Source organism: Lissotriton vulgaris, chromosome 6 (genome assembly GCF_964263255.1).
Source record: "Lissotriton vulgaris chromosome 6, aLisVul1.2, whole genome shotgun sequence".
NCBI classification, from domain to species: Eukaryota; Metazoa; Chordata; class Amphibia; order Caudata; family Salamandridae; genus Lissotriton; species Lissotriton vulgaris.
Window position 1 is genome coordinate 1,405,594,312 of NC_141694.1, and position 21,740 is coordinate 1,405,616,051.

The window sequence follows — 21,740 nt, forward strand, 5'->3', positions numbered from 1 at the left end:
AGCATATACCAGGTCAAACCACCTGATCGGGAATGCAACATCCCAACTGTCACGCCGGTCCCTGGCAATGCAAATCCAAATGGTGCAATGCTGCCAGGATGTTGCTAGGGCGTTGGAACAGGTCACAACCGCTGTCCAAAACCAGCAGGTGTGTGGCATGGTCATGCAAGGCGCGGGTGATGCCAGTGAGGGCACATCCAGTCTGAGCAGCCTGTCCCTGCCGGTGGTACCAGAACGACGCCGTAGTACCAGACCCAGTGCAGCATCACGGCCTGATACTGGCGAGGTGGATGTGGAGAGGCGACAGGGTGCGTCCAGCCGGAGGCGCCAGTGATCGACTGAACATTAGCAGCAGTGCCATGCTGATGTCCCAAGCACGCCTGCTTCGCAATCATGGGGCTGTATGACGTAATACAGTTCATGTTTTTTGAACAAAAAAAGTAAATGTAAGATCTTATTCACATAATTATAAGAATTTATTTCAAACACAAATCCTACTCATGTCATTATTTCATTTGGCATGCATGAGTGCAGTGTTGTGTGAGTGGTATGGGTGCACTAGAAATAATTCAGTGTGATGTTGTTGCGGCGCCTGTGTCCTTCAGCAGGATTCTCCCCGCGTGCATGATGCACATGTGCACATGGGCGGTTGTCCCCCTCCGACGCACACACATCCACGATGGGGCAGCAGACCTCAGGCTGGTATTTGAGGGCCCCACCTGTCTTATGTAGGATGCGAATTCGGCTCTTTAACATCCCAAATGTCCGCTCAATGACATTTCTTATGCGAATGTGCGCAGCATTGTATCGCCGTTCCTGTGGTGTAGCAGGGTTGAGGTATGGGGTGAGGAGGTACTCACGGAGGCCGGAGGCGCTGTCACCTGAAGGATAGGAGCAGAGGGTCAGTGCCTGTTATGCGCAGCTACATGGTCTTGACATACTGTATATGGGCATGTGTACTTACCTAGGAGATGTCCTTCCCCAAAGTCACCCCTGGCCATGCGGGTGTGTATGCCGCTGTGCCTGAAGATGAACGAATCATGCGTGCTCCCCGGGTATTGGGCCACTATGTCGATGATGATAGTCTTTGCATTGCAGACCATCTGGATGTTGAGTGAGGTGTAGGACTTGCGATTCAGGTACATATATTCTGTCTCAGCGGGTGGGCAGATGTGGATGTGGGTACAGTCAATGCAGCCAATTACATGGGGGAATTGCACGGTGTTATAGAAGTCAAGCTTTGTTTGATTTAAGTCCTGTTGGGTGGTTGGGAAGGTTATGTAGTGGTGTATCCGGGTCAGCATGGCGTCCAGGAAACTCTGTAGGCAGCGTGGCAGTGTGCTCTGGGAGATCCCCCCCCCTGCAACTATCCCCTGGAAGCTTCCGGGGGCCAGGAGGTGCAGGCAGCGCAGGACCTGGACATGGGTGGGCACGGCATTGGTCCTCCTTGTTGGGTGCTGCATCAAGGGGTCAAGGTCTCTGATGAGCTTCGTTATCATTGGCCCATTCAGCCTGTATTTGGATTAGATCTCCTCTTCAGTCTGGCCCAGGAGTGTTATCCGCAGCTAGAATATGTGATCCTGGATCCTGCGTTGGTTCCGGGCTGCAGCCTGGAGCCTCAGCCGCCTTGCCACGATGTAGAGACCTGGCATTGTGAATTTCCTCATGCTCCTACTGTGTCTCCTTATGTGTGTTTGTTTCATCATGCACCTGTTCCTTGTTTCAAATTTTTTATTATTTTTTTTCCTAATGAACCTCATGGTTACCACCTGGTTTGACTTCTCCTTAATTTGCGACTCGCATTTAGTGATTTTCGTGTTTTTCGCAATTTGCGATTTTTGATGAATTGTATTCGCGAATTATTTGCGAATTCGCAGAATAGGTGGAGATTCGCTGTTACAGAATCGCTAAGGGGGTTCCACATTGATTCTGCGATTTTATGTTTGCGAATTCGCTATTTGATGGTTTTTAACTTCATAATTTGCGGAAGCGAAAATTGCAATCGCAATAGCTGTTTCGCAGCTATTGCGATTGCAATTTTGGTTGATGAATCTACCTGCTAGTGGACAATTTGGAAAATGAAATAAATAGGGACTTTTAAGGGGCGTTTAAAGAAACTGAAGACATAATTTCTTCTACACGTTTTCCTGTGTTTTAGCACGAATTTGGCACAGAGCACTGTTCAAACACCCCAAACTAAACTAATGCTCACAAGCCCATTCAATAAACTCTACACTTGCCAGTGCTGGAAAACTTGTTGAATACACATTTTTCAACTATATAGTGTACATGACAAAGACGTGCACACCTGCTTTATGAATTGCAGTTTTATTATTTTATTTCTTTCAAAACCTAGTTTTTAGGTCTGCATCATTTTTTTGTTTTTATGCATGGGAATACAAAACATTTAATGTATGAATATATACAAACAACACAAAATATACAAGTGATTAGGTATGTACAAAAATGCAACAACTTCCATACAATTCATTCATGGCCTTCCATTCACACAAAACATACACACTGGTCCCAGTGACATGGAAAATCTTTAAATTCAACAAATGAAAAATCTGTTTTTCAGTCTACTTCAGATTGAATGTTAACTTTTTAAACAAAAAGAAAAATGAAGCAGTCATTTATCGTATTTGCCCTAGGGGTTTCCTTGGGGAGAACTCTAGAGCATGACCTGGGACCTGGTCGGTCGACGCGTTTCGAGCCCTGTAATTGTCAGGGTTCTCTTCAGGACCTCACATTAACTGAAAGGGAAAGGAACAACACTAATGAATTTATTTACTAAGGGTTCAACACCTTATCTGCAAACAACCCAATCTCAGCCTACCTTTACTTTGGGACATGGCTCCAATTAAAGTGTTCCGTGATGCAGAAAAGGATAGAAAGGAGGGAGGGCTGGAACAAGTTGAAAAAATAACGGTTAGTGTAACCCATTTAGACAATCACGTTCATCCAATTGAGGTGACATGTTATAATGTTCCTACCTGTTCTAGGAAGGTTGTAAATATCGGGATTAGTCTGCAAAAAAGGCAGAGGGGGACCGTTAGCGCTTAATGTCTAATCAATGAGGTCATGACTAGGTCGGTAAATGTCATGGGTGTTTCGCTTACCCGTGGCGGAGTGAAACTCCGTATTGAATGAGAAAATCGGCTACTGCTCCTGCCGGATTGTGAGCTCGCGATGGCGTGGTGCCTCTAGATCGTGGTCTGAAAGAGACAGCAAGGGGAGCGTGAGGGATCCGTTTAATGGAACCGCGTTAGCATATATTACACGAAGGACGCGGGGAACCAGAGATTCGCCCTTCTTACCGTTTGATGCAATTCGCTTCGAAAAAATGCTGCGCTGATTCTTGCTCCTTCCTCATCGGTCCAGTAAGACTGAATGAGCATTCTACCACTACTTCGCTGGGGGAGTGGCTAGTAAACTAGGAATTCTGGGAACTGTAGTCTTCTTGAAATTTCAAGAGTTTTTACGTATTGGGTCTGTAGATTTCAGACAGTTCGTTCAGGCCGTTCACTGCTGCATCATATTTCATTATGAGCAGCGCTTCTCTTTGATTTAATCTTAATTCAGTGTTGCCACCTCTGGGATCATTTTCAATCTTTGAAATCACAGTCCACTTTAACTTACTTTTATCATGTTTCATGGTGATCCAGTGATTGACCAATGGTGCATTTTCCACTTCCCTGCGTATCCTGGACTTATGTTGGGTGATACGTTGCCTGATTTCTTGCGTGGTTTTGCCTATATATAGCTTTGGGCAAGGGCATATTATAGCATACACCACGTTCTTGGTCTTGCAGTTTGTGAACGTATCATGTTTCCAAGAGATGTTATTAAAAGAAAATACTGACTCTTCAATCGTCTCTTCACAGCAGGTACATGATCCACATTTGTGGTGTCCGGTAATTGGTGGAAAGCCGAACAAACTCCTCAGTGTCGGGCCTTTCTCATTGGGTAGAGCAGCTCTCACAAGATGATTCGCCACACTTTTCTCTTTCTTGTGTGCAAACAAAGGTGGTGATTTAAGGTCCTCATGTAGACCCTTTATTAGGTGCCAATTGTAATCAATTTCTTCAATTGATTTGAAGCCGGGCAAAACGTGGAAACGCAAACTATCCGTTTTTGTTCCTTTTTGGACTTTTTCTGCAGGAGGGATTCGCGTGGCGTCCACCATGCTCTCTTAAGTGAGTTTTTTAAATAGCTTGCTGGGATATCCTCGTTGGAGGAGTCTATCTTTAAGTTGGTTAGCATGTTCGAAGTAATCTTCCTTGCGTGAACAATTCCTGCGTATTCTAAGGAATTGGCCGAAGGGTAAATTTTGCCTCAGGCCACGTGGGTGATTGCTTGAATAAAGCAATGCTTTATTCCTGTCGGTCGGTTTTCGGAAAAGAGTTGTCGCAAGTCCTCCTTCTGATGGTTCTACTCTGACATCCAAAAATGTGATTGATGTATTGGATGATGTGCAACTGAACTTAATGTCATTGCTTCGTGCATTCAACCAATTAACAAAATCATTTAGGCTCTCAGGGCTGCCAGTCCAGATGAGAAATACATCATCGATGTATCTCATGTAATGGGAGATCTGCTCTTTGAAAGGGTTATCATTATAGATGAATTTTTGTTCATATAACCCCATAAACAAAACCGCTAATTCGGGGGCAAAGGGACACCCCATAGCTACTCCTTTTACCTGTAAATAGAATTCAGAGTCAAAGCTGAAGAAGTTTTTTTGTAGGGCCATTGTTGCCAGTTCAACTAAGAATTCCGTCGGAACTTGGAACGGTCTCTCTCGTTGGTCCAAAAAGAATGTCAATGTCTCTATGGCTTGGTCTTGGGGAATTTGGGTATACAGTGAGACGACGTCTAACGTGACCATAAGTTGTTGGTTCTGGTCAAATTGCACAGTCTCAATCTTTCGGAGGAAGGCAGTTGTGTCCTTCAGGTGGGCTGGCACTAGTTCGATGAATGGTTTTAAGAAGAAGTCTATGTATTTTGCTATCGGTTCAAATAGAGATTCGCATCCAGATACAATTGGACGTCCGGGTGGCTTGTTTTCATCTTTGTGTATTTTGGGTAGTGCATAAAATACTGGAATTCTGGGGGTTTTGTTTTGTAAAAATGCCAATTCCTTTGGTCCGACAAACCCTTGGTCGTGTCCTTTTTGTAAGATTGGAAAAAGTTGGTTCTGGAATTCAATCGTGGGATTTCTTGTGATGCGCCTATAACAGGTGGTATCATCTAATTGACGGTGAACTTCCGTTCTGTATTTATTGAGATCCCAGATCACCACTGCGCCCCCTTTATCTGCTTGTTTTATGACGACTGATCTGTCATTTTTTAATGCGAATAATGCATCTTTTTCTATTTTTGGTAAATTGTATTTCACATAGCTTCTTTTTTTCTCGAAGGTTGAGATTCCTGATAAAATTGTGCGCTCGAAAGTGATAACTTCTTTGGGTATTTTTGACCCTGCTGGGCAAAAAGTGGATTTATTCTTTAGACCTGACACTTCAAGTTGGCGGTCCTCGATAGTGTCCAAGAAAAATGTTTTTAATCTGATTTTACGGCAAAATTCTAGAACTTCTAGTTTCATTCTGACATAGTCTGTTGGTCTAGATGGAACAAAGGCCAGACCTTTTGTGAGAATTGATGTCTCTGCTTCTGTTAAACTTTTTCCAGATAAATTGAATATTGGGGGAAGGTTTAATTCTTGTAGAATCGGGACCGTGTCCTCATTTCCCATGGTTGCACTGGTCGTGTGCGACCCCTCCCTTTCTGTGGGCCCTGGCCTAAAAAAGGATTCTGATTTTGTTGTTGTCTTTGTTGTTGTTCAGATTGGTTGCTTTGCCTATTCTGGTAGGATCTGTTTGTATTGTTTGATTCACTCCCTGAGGAGGATGTATCTGAAAAGGAGATAAACTTGCGGCGTGACCGTCCTTGGTTATCCTGTAGGAATCTCCTTGATTCTGAGTTGGTATAGAACTCTTTCCTTAGATACGGGTAGACTGATTCCAGGGAAAAATTCTTCTTGTCTGATTCAAATTTGTTGCTCTTTTGGGCTACTGTGAAATCCTTGAACTCTCCAATTTCTTTTTCTACTTTTTCCAGTAGTCCTTTGGAGTCGGTGATTAATTGATTGTCCAGGATTTCTTTCTCTAGTGCTGCGATTTCTTCTAACTCCTTTACAGATATTCTATGAGCTGTTTCTATTGTGAGGACCATCAAATCCCTGCTGCACTTTGTTTCTACACCGCTGAATCCTTTTCTATAGTCCGGATCATCTGTAAATACTACCGGAATATTGCGGATTTGAAGGCCGGTCGGGATAGTTCCAGCTCTTAAATGTTGGAGAAGAAAGTGCCCGTGGAGATCAGTCCTAATTTGTTTCTTACGCAATCGGAGAAGTTTTTCTGATTCGTTTTGGGTGTTGGCCGTTTGGCTGAGAATGGCCGATGCAAATGGCGGTGGATCCCTTAGTAGGTTTTTAATATGTTCCTCTGTGAAAGCTACTGTGTCCTGTTCAGACATACCGCAACTGAACACACGTGCTGGGGGAAAGGGAGGGGGGGAAAAGTGAAGAAAAATTTAGGAAGTGATTTGTGCACCTGTTGAAAAACTACACAATGCCCATGTATAAACTATCCACCACGTGAACAACTAAGTAAACAAAGGGTAGAACCCTGTGGCAGCTGCTCCTCTGCCCAACAGGACCTCGCGAGTGAAAACCCGCACTAAAGTTTAGGGAACCGAAGGGGTCTTGGCTCCTAACTACAGCAAGGCTGAACCAATATATCACGCAATAAACTCTACACTTGCCAGTGCTGGAAAACTTGTTGAATACACATTTTTCAACTATATAGTGTACATGACAAAGACGTGCACACCTGCTTTATGAATTGCAGTTTTATTATTTTATTTCTTTCAAAACCTAGTTTTTAGGTCTGCATCATTTTTTTGTTTTTATGCATGGGAATACAAAACATTTAATGTATGAATATATACAAACAACACAAAATATACAAGTGATTAGGTATGTACAAAAATGCAACAACTTCCGTGTTTTTCGCAATTTGCGATTTTTGATGAATTGTATTCGCGAATTATTTGCGAATTCGCAGAATAGGTGGAGATTCGCTGTTACAGAATCGCTAAGGGGGTTCCACATTGATTCTGCGATTTTATGTTTGCGAATTCGCTATTTGATGGTTTTTAACTTCATAATTTGCGGAAGCAGCTATTGCGATTGCAATTTTGGTTGATGAATCTACCTGCTAGTGGACAATTTGGAAAATGAAATAAATAGGGACTTTTAAGGGGCGTTTAAAGAAACTGAAGACATAATTTCTTCTACACGTTTTCCTGTGTTTTAGCACGAATTTGGCACAGAGCACTGTTCAAACACCCCAAACTAAACTAATGCTCACAAGCCCATTCAGCATCCCGCATTGCAATGAAATGAAGTAATATGAAGGCTCCTCTTCAGCACCCTAGTTCTTCCGCACCCTGATCTTTCTACGTTTTCTTTTTGTCTTGCATCCTTAGGGCAATGAAGCAACTCAAAATCTCTTCCATGTTGATTGCTAGTTAACACCTTCCGTGCTCATGACGAGCTCAGCTCATCATGAGGCACGGTGGCGCTGTGCTCATGACGAGCTGAGCTCATCATGACCACCACGGCATTCACACGCGGGGATAATTCCCCTGCTGTGCTGAACGTTCTGAAGAAACGGCTGTGGTCATGACGAGCTCAACTCGCCATGAGCACAGCGCCACCGTGCAGCGTGACGAGCTGAGCTTGTCACAAGCACTGTGGCGCTGCGCGCTCCCACCCTCCCCCCAGCGCCGCGGGGGGATTAGCCCCGTGGCGAAGGGGTTAAAAGTGTAATACTTGTCTATGATGCTACCCCTCTCTTCCCACAGTTAGTGGTTGCATAAGTGACTTTGAGGATGAGCCTAACGGTTTAATTTACATTTGTACCTCTCTTTATTGTCTACAGAGTTTAGTGATATGAAGCCAGACCAACTTGCTATTGTACCTGTGCATCTGCAGTTCCTAAACAGATTATTTGTTCCTACCATTTATTGAAATACGCCTCATCAAAAATAATAATCTATAGGTGACACGATCGCTTTGCCGGAATGTAGCCAAATTGTGTCAATCTCAGTCACCTTGATGCCCTGTTGGGGGCAAAAATTAGAGCCTGTATTGAATGGTCTTCCTCCCCCATCCTTGATTTTATCTTCTCAAACCAACTCTTTTTGCCCTGAGGAAGGTGTTCCACCGAAATGCGCGTCAGCTCAATTTCCGCTAAATAAATGAAACCATGATCTTCATCAAATGACAAATAGAATACACAATGTTTATATTTGTTCTGCTGTGTATCACTATATAAAAAATGTGTTTTTGCTTGATTATGCATAAAACATGTTAAAAGTGATAAGGTACTGTTAAGCATATATTGAGAGCATTGAGACGTTTTTTTATTTTTTATTTTTTATTGAATGTTATGTATGAGAGATAGTGTGGTATGTGTGTTAGATGCATTTGTGTGATAGTTATGTCACTGATGGGTGGGTAAGGGTCTTTTCTGTATTAGAAAATTATGTAATGTATATTTTTGTAAAAGAAATCCTGAAATAGAAAAAAAATATGGAAATGGTTACATTTATGAAAATAAAACAGTATTGAGAACAAATATTTGTTTTAAGTCTTTGGAAATTGGCTATTGAATTGTGAATATGTATATTTGGAGTTTAACCCTTTGTTACACATCGTAAGGGAGTGTTTAAAGCTTGTTTATTTTCCTTGTGTATATAGGCACTGGACACACAGTCATTCTCTCCTACATATTATTCACCCAGAGCTCTGAGCTGTTCAACTGGCGATAAAAGTATTCTTTCCTAACCTCATAGGCACAGACAACATGACCATCATGTATTATCTGCAAAAACCGGGGGACCAGATGTCCACACTGTCTCTCCTAGCACAGAGCATAGTAGAACAAAGTATGCTCCCCAACACAGTACTCCCTTTTTAGCAGAGTACATACCAGGAGTAGACAACGGCTTGGCAGATATCCACAGCAGGACATGTCAATAAGTCCACTATTGGGAACTCAACATACAAGTCCTACACCCATTCTTCCAACAATGGGGACAACCAGATATAGACCTATTTGAAACAATATAAAACGCAAAATGCCTAAACTTCACCTCCAGGTTCCAACACACCCAATCCAAGGGCAAAGCACTTTGGATTAATTGGTCAAGGATATTTGCTTACACCTTTCCACCTGCTTCCATTTGTAATTCGCAAACTGAGGCAGACATCCCTGACTTTCTTCCTAGTTGCTCCTACATGGGCCAGCCAACCGTGGTTCACAACATTACTAGAGTTATCAGTAGTCCCACATCAGGTACTACTCAACAGACAAGACCTCCTCACTCAGAACCAAGGATCAGTAAAACCCCCAAACCCCAGCTCTCTCAATCTTGCAATTTGGCTCCTGAGGTCTTAGAATTTGTATATCTAAATTTGCCACAAGAATGTATGGATACACTTTTTTCATTATTGTCACTCAAAGAATATTGATCCACTAAATGCTACCTGCTTTACTTACAAACTGCAGGGTTAGCTTTCACTTGTATAAAAATGCATCCTACAGCACTAGCTGCATACCTTCAAAATAGAGAACAAACTTCTGTATTCAGAATTCCTGTAATTAAGGCTTTTTCTACAGGATATCATTCCTCCCAGAGCGCCACCCACACCAGTGTGGAATCTTAATATTGTGCAAGCATAGGTCCTGTTTGAACCAGTGGAAACTTGCTTTTCTACTTGCAATTTTATTTTTATTTTTTTTACTTTATTTTCAACTTTATACAATCATAAAACAAAATAGTGGGAATAGAGCGATGCCCAATCCCGGTACAGGCATAAGTAAATGCAATATGATATAAAATACAGGTAACAGTTAATGGCATCAGTTTACAATAGAATTTAGGGGATACGTGCAGGCACATTATCAAATAGCTCACAAGGCAGCCTTATTGTCAGGATTGGGCAATTACCTCATCACTCTTCCACATAAACAATGATAAAGCATTAATAAACATAAACAATAAAAAAAGAAAAAAATAGAAAAGAAAGTGCGTTCGAAACAAGTGGGCCTTGCGCCGCTCCAGGCTCCTAGCCGACACCCTCAGGAACAATACCATTAGCCATCAGAATGTCCGCCCCAGCACGCTTACTAGCGATGTACACTTTGTACGGTCCCCAAATGTCCACAGGTCTCGAAGAGCTAGGCACGAGTGCAGCATATTCCTCGCAATTTACATTACAAAACGCTAAACTGCGGAGCCGCAACTTTAGTGAAGGAACCCTCCTGCTACCCCAAAACAATGCCACCTCGTGATTGGCCAAGAGAAAACCACGCGCAGCAAATTTCCTGACCTTCTTGGGAAAATTAACCACATATCCCATCAGTGCAATTTCAAGAGTGGGAATCAATGTCATGGAGAGGATGTCCCCAAGTGTTGCGTGCACCTGAACCCAGTATTGCTGTATTTTGGGACCGGTCCAGGAGAGATGGGCAAAATCGGCAAAAGGAGCTGAACATTTCCGGCAGTGGTGGAATCTTGCAGGGTCTATCATGTGGGACCATGCGGGGGTGTGGTACATCCTACTTAGAAACTTAAAGTGAAGCAACTTGTGTCGGGTATTTAGTGACACTTCCCTCGTTGCCCTGCAGCACTGTTCCCATTGGTCATCAGCAATAGGCCTGCCCTGATCAACCTCCCATGCTGTGCGGGCTTTAGTATCAGAGAACGGCCGGGACAGCATGCATTGTTAGTATAGTTTGGAAATCATATGTGCGCCCGATGGACACTCTATAATTGGGGCCAATGGTGGAGTTGGCTCGGGAGCAGCCGTAAAAGTAGGGAAAGTCGCAAGTAACATGGAATACATGCATGTCAATAAAAAAGTATCCATAAAGGAGCTTTCACTAAACCAGGCTTCCTCTGACACCGAGAAGGCATGGTCATCCGGAAACAGGTCTCCAGTGTGCGCTGAACCAAGACCTCACCTGTTATGGGCAGCAATGATGGGTTAGGCAGTGGCAATGCCAGGGAGTATAATTGAACTAAGCCCAACATCCTACGCAACTTGTCCCATGCCCAGAAAGTGGTGGACACCGTCTGAATGTCCTGAGGGTACCTTGTGATGCCCGTGGGTAAAATGGCAGACAGTTTCTGCGGCAGTACTAGGTCAGCTTCCGGCTTCAAATATGGAACCCTTGCGCCGGATGATACCAGGCGTAGGAATAGCAACATTGTGCAGTCAGATAATATAGATACATTTTTCGGTACCCCAAGACCCCCTTTTTCATACAGCAGGGTTAGGGTTTGCCAATTCGCACGCGGTGTCTTATCTCCCCAAACGAGACGCAATAGAATTGATCACAGTTGTAGTAAGAAGGTTTGAGTGAGAGGAATGGGGATGTTGTTGAAAAGATACAAAAAACGAGGGAGGACTATCGTGTTGATAATGGCCACTCTACCGGCCATTGACGCGGGCAGCCGCAACCATCTATTAACCTGTAATTCCAAGAGACCAATCGCACGGCCATAATTTAGCCTGATAATAGTAGCGGTGTCCGGGTGTATGTAAATTCTGTGATACTTTATTGCATCCTGGCACCAATCAAGCGGGAATTAGAGTACCCAGGGAGTCGTCCTAGTAGTCAATGGAAAAATAACAGATTTGTGCCAATTGACACAGAGACCAGAAAACCTGCCAAAGCGAATAATTTCCTGGATAATAGGGTCGAGGTTAAGATGGGGTAGCCTGACATATAAGATTGTGTCATCAGCGTACAGTGACACCAAAAGTGGGCTCGTGCGAAACTGTAAGTCACGATGCAAATGTTTTTCCTGGAAATGCCGAACTAATGGGTCCATAGCCAGAATGAAAAGTAATGGAGATAAGGGGAAACCCTGCCTCGTGCCACGAGATAAGTGGAAAGGTTCAGAAATGGTACCATTGAGACGCAACCAAGCTGTGGGTGCGGTGTACAATAAAGCAACGGTAGAGACAAAACACTTGGGCATTCCCATATGACTCATGACAGATAGATAAAACGGCCACTCCAGGGACTCGAATGCCTTCTCGGCGTCAAGGAGCACTGCCGCAGCAGGTACGTTAGGGTCAATTCTATGCAACATTGTGAACAGAGTTCACAAGTTAAGTGAGGTGGATCTATGAGGGAGGAAACCAAACTGGGCTGGAGAAATGATGTATTCCATCAATAGAGACAACCGGATAGCTATCACCTTCGCCAGTATTTTATAGTCAAGATTTAGCAGGGACAACGGCCTATAGGAGCCACAGAGCTGGGGGTCCTTGCCCGGTTTGGAGAGTAGGATGATGACCGCTTCCCTGAACGTAGGAGGAAGGATACCTGCCTCAAGCAACCTCAGCATAAACCTCTACCAATCTCTGGACCAATATATCCTTATATGCTTTATAAAAATACACGGAGAACCCGTTGAGACCGGGCACAGAGTAGCCCTGCAACGCCTATATTGCCTCAATTATGCTCTCTTGGGATATATTTTTCCAAGTATACCAGCGCGATTTCCGCGAGATATTCCCCCTGATCGCAACGATTCCCTGTGACCTTGGAGGTGTATAATGTTTTAAAATAGGAAAGGAATGTGTTACATGTGTCTGGGGTGGATTGTATCAACTTGTCATCCGGGCCTAAAAGCTCAGTAACGTGGATTTTATCACACGCGGGCGGAGCATATGTGCCAGAATCTTACCGGGTCGTTCACCCTCACCATATCTTCTAGCGACATGTTGTTTGTTGAGGAATAACAACTCTCGTTCAGCGGTTTCTCTAAACTCAAGCATCAAGGCCAAACACCGGGTCTCCACAGACTCTGTTCCAGACCCGTCTAAATCTCGATCTAAAGCAGCGATTTCTGTCTCAATGAGACTCAAAGTGGAACGGAGATCTCTCAATACCCCTGCATTTTTGGCAATGCAGACGCCCCTGATATAGACCTTAAATCCTTCCCAGAGCACAGCCCAAGTATCCACTGCCCGGTGTTGAGTTCGAAGTACTCCTCAATGGCCTCCCGCACTTCCTCAAGGAAAACCTGATCCAGCAGAGCTCTCCCAGGGAAACGCCACTGTCTCTCGTAACCTCCAGACCTGGGAATGTTAAGCTTAAGCACAATTGGAGAGTGATCCGTAAATGTGTGTGGCAAGGTAACCAACCCACCCAACCACCCAGCAATTTCAGGTGAAATCAACCAATAGTCTCACCTAGTCCAGGTATTGTGAAACCCAGAATAATGTGTGTAGGCTGCGAGGTGCGGGTTTTGTTTGTTCTCGACGTCTATCAAGGAGTAGTACCCACAGATGTCTTGGAGCGTATGGCGTGAGTTGGGTTTTGTATCAGGTGAGGAGGATGTGCTGTCTCTAGTGGGATCTAGTAATAAATTGAAATCCCCCCCAATATCACCAAGCAAGGGACCAGGGCCAGTAAGTGCACATCAATCAATCAATCAATCAATCATAACACTTGTATAGCGCACTACTCACCCGGAAGGGTCTCAAGGCGCTTGGGGGAAAGGGGTCCGCTACTGCTCGAACAGCCAGGTCTTGAGTTGTCTCCTGAAGGCGAGGTGGTCCTGGGTCAGCCGAAGGTGGATGGGGAGGGAGTTCCATGTCTTGGCCGCCAGGTAGGAGAAGGATCTGCCTCCGGCGGTGGCTCGTCGGATGCGTGGTACGGCGGAGAGGGCGAGGCTAATAGACCATAGCTGGAGGGTGGGCGTGTAGAAAGTCAGGCAGTCGTTGAGGTACTTGGGGCCCAGGTCGTGGAGAGACTTGTGTGCGTGGGTGAGGAGCCTGAACGTGATCCTCTTGTTGACGGGGAGCCAGTGCAGGTCCCTCAGGTGGCCGGAGATGTGGCTGCGTCGGGGGATGTCCAGGATGAGTCGGGCGGAGGCGTTCTGGATGCGTTGGAGTCTTTTCTGTAGCTTGGCTGTGGTTCCGGCGTAGAGGGTGTTTCCGTAGTCCAGTCGGCTGGTGACGAGGGCCTGGGTGACCGTCTTCCTGGTTTCGGTCGGGATCCATCGGAAGATCTTGCGAAGCATGCGAAGGGTGTGAAAGCATGATGAGGAGACGGGGTTGACTTGTCTGGTCATCGAGAGGGAGGAGTCCAGGATGAAGCCCAGGTTGTGTGCGTGGTCTGTTGGCTTGGGAGTGGTGCCCAGGGCATGTAACTCATGACAGAAGTCAGGAGAATCCACATTGGTACCGTAAACACAGACCAGCGCAACATTATGTCCCATCAACTAGCCAGTCACAATCAGCGTACGGCCATCCCCGTCCTCCACTGTCTTGTGTAGAGAGAAAGGGACTCTTCTGTGTATAAATATAGCCACCCCCCTGGCATAACTACTGTAGTTTGAAAAATATATATGAGAACCCCAGCCCGCCGCCACAGGTGATTCAGTAGATCTGGATAGGTGGGTCTCTTGCATGTAGACAATGTCAATATGTGCAGTGTAATGTAATTAAGGACCTGTCTACGTTTGCGGGTATTGTTCAACCCCCTAACATTCCAGGAAATCAAAGAAAGCCCATAGGGACCGGGCTGCCAACCTAACTGTACCATTTAAAGGCAATCACAACAAACATATAGCGAGTCAAAGCAAACTGGTGCCATGTACCAATAAACTGTGCAACACACACTAAAGATCTATGAAAAACCAGCAAATGTCCCCCCCCCCCACCCACCACCCAGCCTCGTTCTAACCCTCGCGAGGCAGAACCCAACCCATCTAACCAAAGGACGGTGCAATGTAGACAACCATATCAATGCTGACAGTATAGTTGCTGCAAACCAGAAACTTGGCATTTACAGTAAAGAAACTTTGGTGTTCACCATGAGGCGCAGCAACTCCACATTATTAAATGTAGTATCAAAACAGGAAAAAATTCCAGATATAACACTAACGCAGCAGACCAAAGAAAATAAATACATTAACAGATTAACCAGGTCAGGGTTTGGAGAAGAGGTCAACGCTAGCCTGTGACCCACTTTGAGGAGGGGAAGCAGCACGAGGAGCGGACGCCGTCGCACTGTGCTTCTTTTTATCATCTTGGTACAAAAGGGAGTGGTGAACTCCTGTGCCTCAGTCAGGGGCTCGAAGATGCGGAATCGCCCTTCCACATCCACTTTCAACCTAGCCGGATAAAGCATGCCAAATCTAAGTCCCAGGTTTTTCAGGGTGGCCTTAACGCCACTGAATTTGCCTCTTGCATCTTGGACCATGATGGTAAAATCAGGGAAAAAAGACAATTACTCCCCTGCCACTGAACCTCTCCTCGTTCACGAGCAGAACGGAGAACTGTATCCTTGTCCCTGAAATTCATGAGTCTGGCAATAATACGTCTCGGAGGCTGACCTGGCTTGGGGCAGGAGCCTAAAGACCTGTGGGCCCGCTCCACCACAAACCCCTGCGTAAGGCCTCCCTAACGAACAAGTCTGTTAGTAATTCCTCAACGAAGATGTCCAATCGACTGGTGGTAGCGGTCTCCGGCACATCAATAATGCGAATATTGTTTCGACGGCTGCGGGCCTCCAAATCCTCATTCTTTATCGCCACGTCTTTCAAGACCTTTTTCACCCTCTCGAGCCGTTTTTTGCGATGTCGCCGCTCCGTCTTCGATCTCCGAGACCCTGGCATCCACCATATCCAACCGCCGGTCATGTGCCTGGACCTTCACGCATTTGTCAGCTAATTTCTTGTCTAGCACATCGAATCTGCCGTCCAGTGCTCTAAACCCAGCTCTCATCTCTTTAAGCATGGCAGTCGTAAGTGGGCAGGGTCATCTGCATCATCTGAGTGATGCGCCCCATCCGCCCTGTCTGAAAGGTCATCCGAGGTAGGGTCAGGAGCTTTTACCAAATGCAGCGTGCGCTGCTTAGGATCTTTCCTCCCCATACTGCAGGCAAGAACAACTGCGTCTTAAGACACAAATGGAGCATGGCAGAGCGCGAAAGGTAGGTGGGCTAGAGGAGTGTAAAGTCTTTGCCAGGCCCCACCTCAAGAGCAAAGCAGCATAGAGCAGCCCTACAGCACGCGCTTCACCAACCCAGCGCACGCTGCAACACTGGCCAGGTGAAAGATTGTAAACAATGCCCCCAGATTTGAAAGGCAAGCAGCTCCAGCCAGTCTATCCACCAAAGGGCGAGGGCAAGTGAGAGCACAGGGTGCTCCTGCCACCAGGAACACTTGTGGCAAATATGACGCAGTCACAGAGTCTCCAGTGTGCAATAGAAGTAACGCACAAAACGTGAGCTCCTTCACAGTGTGGCCGCAGTAGCGTTGTGCTTTCTACAATGATCACAGCACACGTAGCCGTCAGGAAGCGCGGCGAGATTAAGCAAGCAGGTAGTGGCCCGGCCCAAAGGTGTTGGCGGGTCCAGGGAAGCAGCAATGTAGAGCCATCTTAAGTGGCCTCCCCCACGGCAAAGTCCACGTACAGGCGAGGGAGGGCAGCCAGCAAGCCAATCGGGGCCCAACGCAGACAAGGCCCCTCCAGACAACATATAGGGCCCCACTCTCTAGCCTGCCACCCACCCGCCAAAAGCAAGCACACAGAGGCCCAGCGCAGCTGCACCCACGAGGCCTGAAGAGCCCCGGGACCGCCACGCGCACAACGGGAACCGGCACTCCGCCTCAGCAGGGGAGAGGGGGGAGGGAAACCAAGCGGGCGGGGGGCCAGATCCGACTCCGGGCGCCCACCAAGGTCGCAGCTTACCGCCGATGTCCAGCGCTGCGCCTCCCAGGAGCCTCAGTAGTCAGAGGGGCCGTCGTATCTGCGTTCATGGCCCAGCAAGGGGGCTCGGGGGAAGGCTGTGCAGCGGGCAAATCAGGGCCTCAAACCGCTCCACAGTGCTTCCCGGACATGATGGGAAAGTGTCCGCTGCAGTCTACATCTCCTGAATCGGGGAAAATCAGCAGGAACGGTGCCCGGCCGGCGGAGCTTCAAGCACGAGCGTCCATCTTGGTCGCCTGCGTGGCCATGCCCCCTTCATTGTAATTACTTCACTAAGAAGAGTGAGAGAGATTCAAGCATTAACTCTGGAGGAACCATTTTTCCAAATACACAAAGACAAAGTAGTTTTACTAACTAATCCTAAATTCCTACCAAAAGTAGTCTCACATTTTCACATGACCCAGTCCTTTGAATTGCCTGTATGTTTTCGTCAACCAGACTCCGTGGCTGAAAGAGCATTACACACATAAGATGTTAAAAGAGCACTAATGTGCTACATTGACAGGACACAGTCCTTTCGGAAATCTCAATAACTATTTGTGGCATTCTCCAAACAACAGAAAGGTAAAGCAATTGCCAAATCGGGTATTGCACGTTGGATAGTCAAATACATCCAAACCTGCTATGCTAAAGCCAAAACACCCCTCCCTATACCATCAAAAGCTCATTCTACATGCAAAATAAATCTTCTATGGCATGTCTAAGGAATATACCAATAGCTGACATACTCTAAGCAGTTACATGGACTACACCACACACATTTACAAAACATTTCTGTGTAGATGCTATGGCACTACAATACACGAAAATGTCTCCACCCAAAATAGATCAAAAAGGCGCTACTAAGGTCGCCAAGAATAAGGTCTCCCTCTCAGCAGGGAGCAGTCAATAAACAAAATTAGAACATATTCATAAATAAACTTTAATCAACATTAATTTGTATATGCAATCGATTGATTTTCATTGATGCAATGTCACAAAAGGAAAAGTTAAAGAAAAGATACACATCCGCACAACAGTCATTCGGGCATTCAAAACAGCACATATTCCTCATTCACTCAATCTCATTCGTCCTGATCCTGAAGGATCCAATCATTCAAGCACAATTTAAAATTATTCTAAGAAAGGCGGAGAACCACAGCACTCAATAGAAGGCCGGTGAGACAGATAGCCTTCCTACATATGTCATTTTAACTGAAAGTTTGCACAGAATCAATTTTCAAAAATATAACTGAAGTTCTACAATAAAGTTAATACAGTCTAAATGTCTAACAAAGGCTTGGGGAGATAAATAGACAAAAAACAATTGATTATAGAAAATAACAATGTGTGGTTAATCTGCAGGTTTCTTTCTGTAGTGGTGCCGACATACGTTTCGGTGAATGACCTATTACAGGTCTCACCTTCCTCAGGGCACGTGTTTCCGAGGAGACAAATGTGGGGGGCATCTTTGGGGCAAATACTGGTCACAGTAGAATAATAAATACCAGACACAGAAAGTTAACAGCACAATACGTCGAAAATAAGTGTTCAGAAAGACTGCAAAAGGAGGATGCAAAATAACAATGAGATCCGCAGCAGTCAGACAAGGAATGTATAGGTTTCAGGAGAGGCAAGGCAGCAGAGGGTCCTAGAGTATGAAAGGTAGCTGTAGCCTCTATGGCAATGGGGCTGGCCACAATGGCCAGGTAGCCATCAGGCAAAAATTAGGCAATGGGTGAAAGCAGCAATGACAACTTGCTCAAAAACGAAACTATTTAATTACTGAGGCTCGTAACGAATACTCCGGTCCTTGGTGCTCAAAGGCATCTAATCAACTGATGCAGTTTCGGCGTGAGCTGGCGTCCAACGATATACGGGCGGAATGCAGCAACCCACCCGTATATCGTTGGACGCTAGCTCACGCCGAAACTGCATCAGTTGATTGGATGCCTTGGAGCACCCGGGACGGAAGTATTCGGTACGAGCCTCCATATTTAAATAGTTTTGTTTTTGGGCCCGTCGTCATTGCTGCTTTCACCCATTGCCCAATTATTGCCCGACGGCTCCCTGGCCTTTGTGGCCAGCCCCATTGCCTTAGAGGCTACAGCTACCTATTATTCTCTAGTACTGCCTTGCCTTGCTTCTCCTGAAACTTATACATTCTTTGTCTGACTGCCGCGGATCTCATTGTTATTTTGCATCCTCCTTTTGCAGTCTTTCTGAACACTTATTTTCGACGTATTGTGCTGTTAACTTTCCGTGTCTGGTATTTATTATTCTACTGTGATCAGTATTTGCCCCAAAGATACCCCCCACATTTGTCTCCACGGAGACATGTGCCCTGAGGAAGGTGGACTGTAATAGGTCATACACCGAAACGTACATCACCACCACTACAGAAAGAAACCTGCGGATTAACCACATTGTTATTTTCCATAATCAATTGTTTTTTGTCTATTTATCTCCCCAAGCCTTTGTTAGACATTTGGACTGTATTAACTTTATTGTAGAACTTCAGTTGTATTTTTGAAAATTGATTCTGTGCAAACTTTCAGTTAAAATGACATACATGTAGGAGGGCTATCTGTCTCTTCGGCCTACTATTGAGTACTGTGGTTCTCCGCCTTTCTTAGAATAATTTTAAATTGAGTTTGAATGATTGGATCCTTCAGGATCAGTACGAATGAGATTGAGTGAATGAAGAATATGTGCTGTTTTGAATGCCTGAATGACTGTGTTGTGGGGATGTGTATCTTTTCTTTAACTTTTCCTTTTGTGACATTGCATCAATGAAAATCAAACGATTGTATATAAAAATGAATGTTGATTAAAGTTTATTTATGAATATGTTCTAATTTTGTTTGACTGCTCCTTGCTGGGAGGGAGACCTTATTCTTGGCGACCTTACTAGCGCCTTTTTGATCTATTTCGGGTGGAGACATTTTCTTGTATTGTATTACCCTTATTCCCCTGCGTCTCCACCTCTATCTAATTCCAGGGGCCCCCTTGTTCTAGTGGTAGATGCTATAGCACAACAACAAGCATATGTCAGGCAAGCGGTGTTACATACATTATTTAAAACAAATGCGCTCAGCACAAGTTAGCCTCAGCTTAAGTACTAATAATGTCTATACAGCTTACACACTTCGCAGCTCAACACTAGATGGTGGACTTATGCTAAGCATGTGAATCTAATGCAGTGATGCAGTGCATGCAACAAACAAATGCTTACAGGATAAGTAATATTGTGCGTGTGTGTGTGTGTTTGTGTCTGTCTTAAATGAGCTCATACCACTTTATTTTTTTTTATCAAGGTAGGAATAATTATGACTTTTTCTCGCTACATGTATGTTTTTTTCTCTATGTACACAGTATGATGAGTTGAGATCAGTAGATGCCAGTGCATTCAAATGTTATATTATGCCGTGATGTAAAAATGCTGACCTTTCCCTGCTTCAGGACACAGTGATTCTGGTGTGCTGCACTGTTGTTGATGTAACAGTGTGATGTCTTCCCTTTGTTTCAAGTTTAATATAGTTTTTCTTTTAATTTGCTGAGTTTAACAATAGTACTTCTGCATCTTCAGGTGCCATTTTTTGGGCCACTGTTTGATGGAGCGATAGTGACTGCAAAGCTGCTGCCAACCCTCGTTTGTGCCACGTGCATCAATGCAAGCCGAGCTGTGAAGTCCCTCATACCACTGTACCAGAGCTTGTATCCTTTATTATGCCTATGTGTTACCGCATGTGATCCATAATTTCACAGGACAGCCAAGTTGACTTCCGTCAGGTAAGCTGTTTTTCCTTTAATTGCAGAAAAGGCAATTTAAAGATCTGAAAAGCTACAGTTGTGTTCTAAAACATTGGCTGGTAGGAATTACCAGTCACCCACAAGGCCATGCCACTTAGAAGGGGAATCAACATAATGTCTTACCCTGAAACTCAATAGCACACAACCCCAAAGATTTCAATTGATGTGCTCACTCCACATTGGCTTCCTGTCGTGCCAGTAGGTGATGTCTGGTCCCTTATTTCAGATCACCCTCGATTGGTATGCCTCATAGTCCTTTAGGTTTCCTCCATGGCCCTGCTCTTAGTAGAACTGCAGAGCTATGAAAATTTGGGTCCATGCCCGTCCAGGACCACTCTGCTAAATCCATGTGTCGGGTCTCTCAGCAGAAGGGACAACACAGCTGATGTAGAGCAGAAGAGAGACAAGCTCATTGTCATAGAAGTGAGGTAAGAGAAAACATCATTTACAATAGTGTACCTTATATGGGTGTCTTCCTTTAGTAGCAACATTATTTGTCCAATATATTTTATTAAGAAAGTACACAATGGCTCGATGTGATGTCCGAATGCTGTACTGTTGACTGAATGAATACTATCTTATTTCTGACTGAAAAATGTTCATTTTCAAAACATTCTACTGAAAATTGGCTCTGAGAGTTACTGGGACACCTGCCCCAGAAGCCATCTTTCAGAGGAAGCAAACCACTCATTGTGGAATAACTAATAAAGTTTGCGTGCACCGTGCTCCCTTCAAGGAGGGTACACTGCAGTGTCTTCCACTGTCAATTTGGGATGTCGCCGAACGTTCGAGGTCACTTGGTGCGGAAGCAAAAGAAAAAGTTCAACCTCCCCTCATAGCATGAAACTGCTGGCCCTTCAAAGTCCCTCTTTCAATTGAAATTCTTGGTTTTCAGTGCTGAGGATGGAGAAAGAGCATGTTGCATGTGCATCTGGCATGGTTCCTACTCGTTAGACAGCTGAAGTCACTTGTTGGAAGGTATGTAAACTCTGGCTACAGCTGCTCTTGTCAGAGGCTTTAAGGGAAGTGTAATCAGCCCCAGAGTCATTTGCATCTCAATTAGGAAGGCGTC

General features: G+C 45.1%; 1 protein-coding gene across 5 annotated transcripts in view; it reads left to right on the forward strand.

The window, feature by feature from the left end:
* Positions 1-21,740, forward strand: part of RALGAPA2 (Ral GTPase activating protein catalytic subunit alpha 2) — a 1,781,019-nt gene that overhangs the window by 1,275,954 nt on the left and 483,325 nt on the right. For all 5 annotated transcript variants that reach the window (XM_086927515.1, XM_086927511.1, XM_086927512.1 and 2 more), the window contains one exon: positions 20,445-20,572. In XM_086927515.1, coding sequence (XP_086783641.1) covers positions 20,445-20,572 — 128 coding nt within the window. The remainder of the gene's footprint in view (positions 1-20,444; positions 20,573-21,740) is intronic.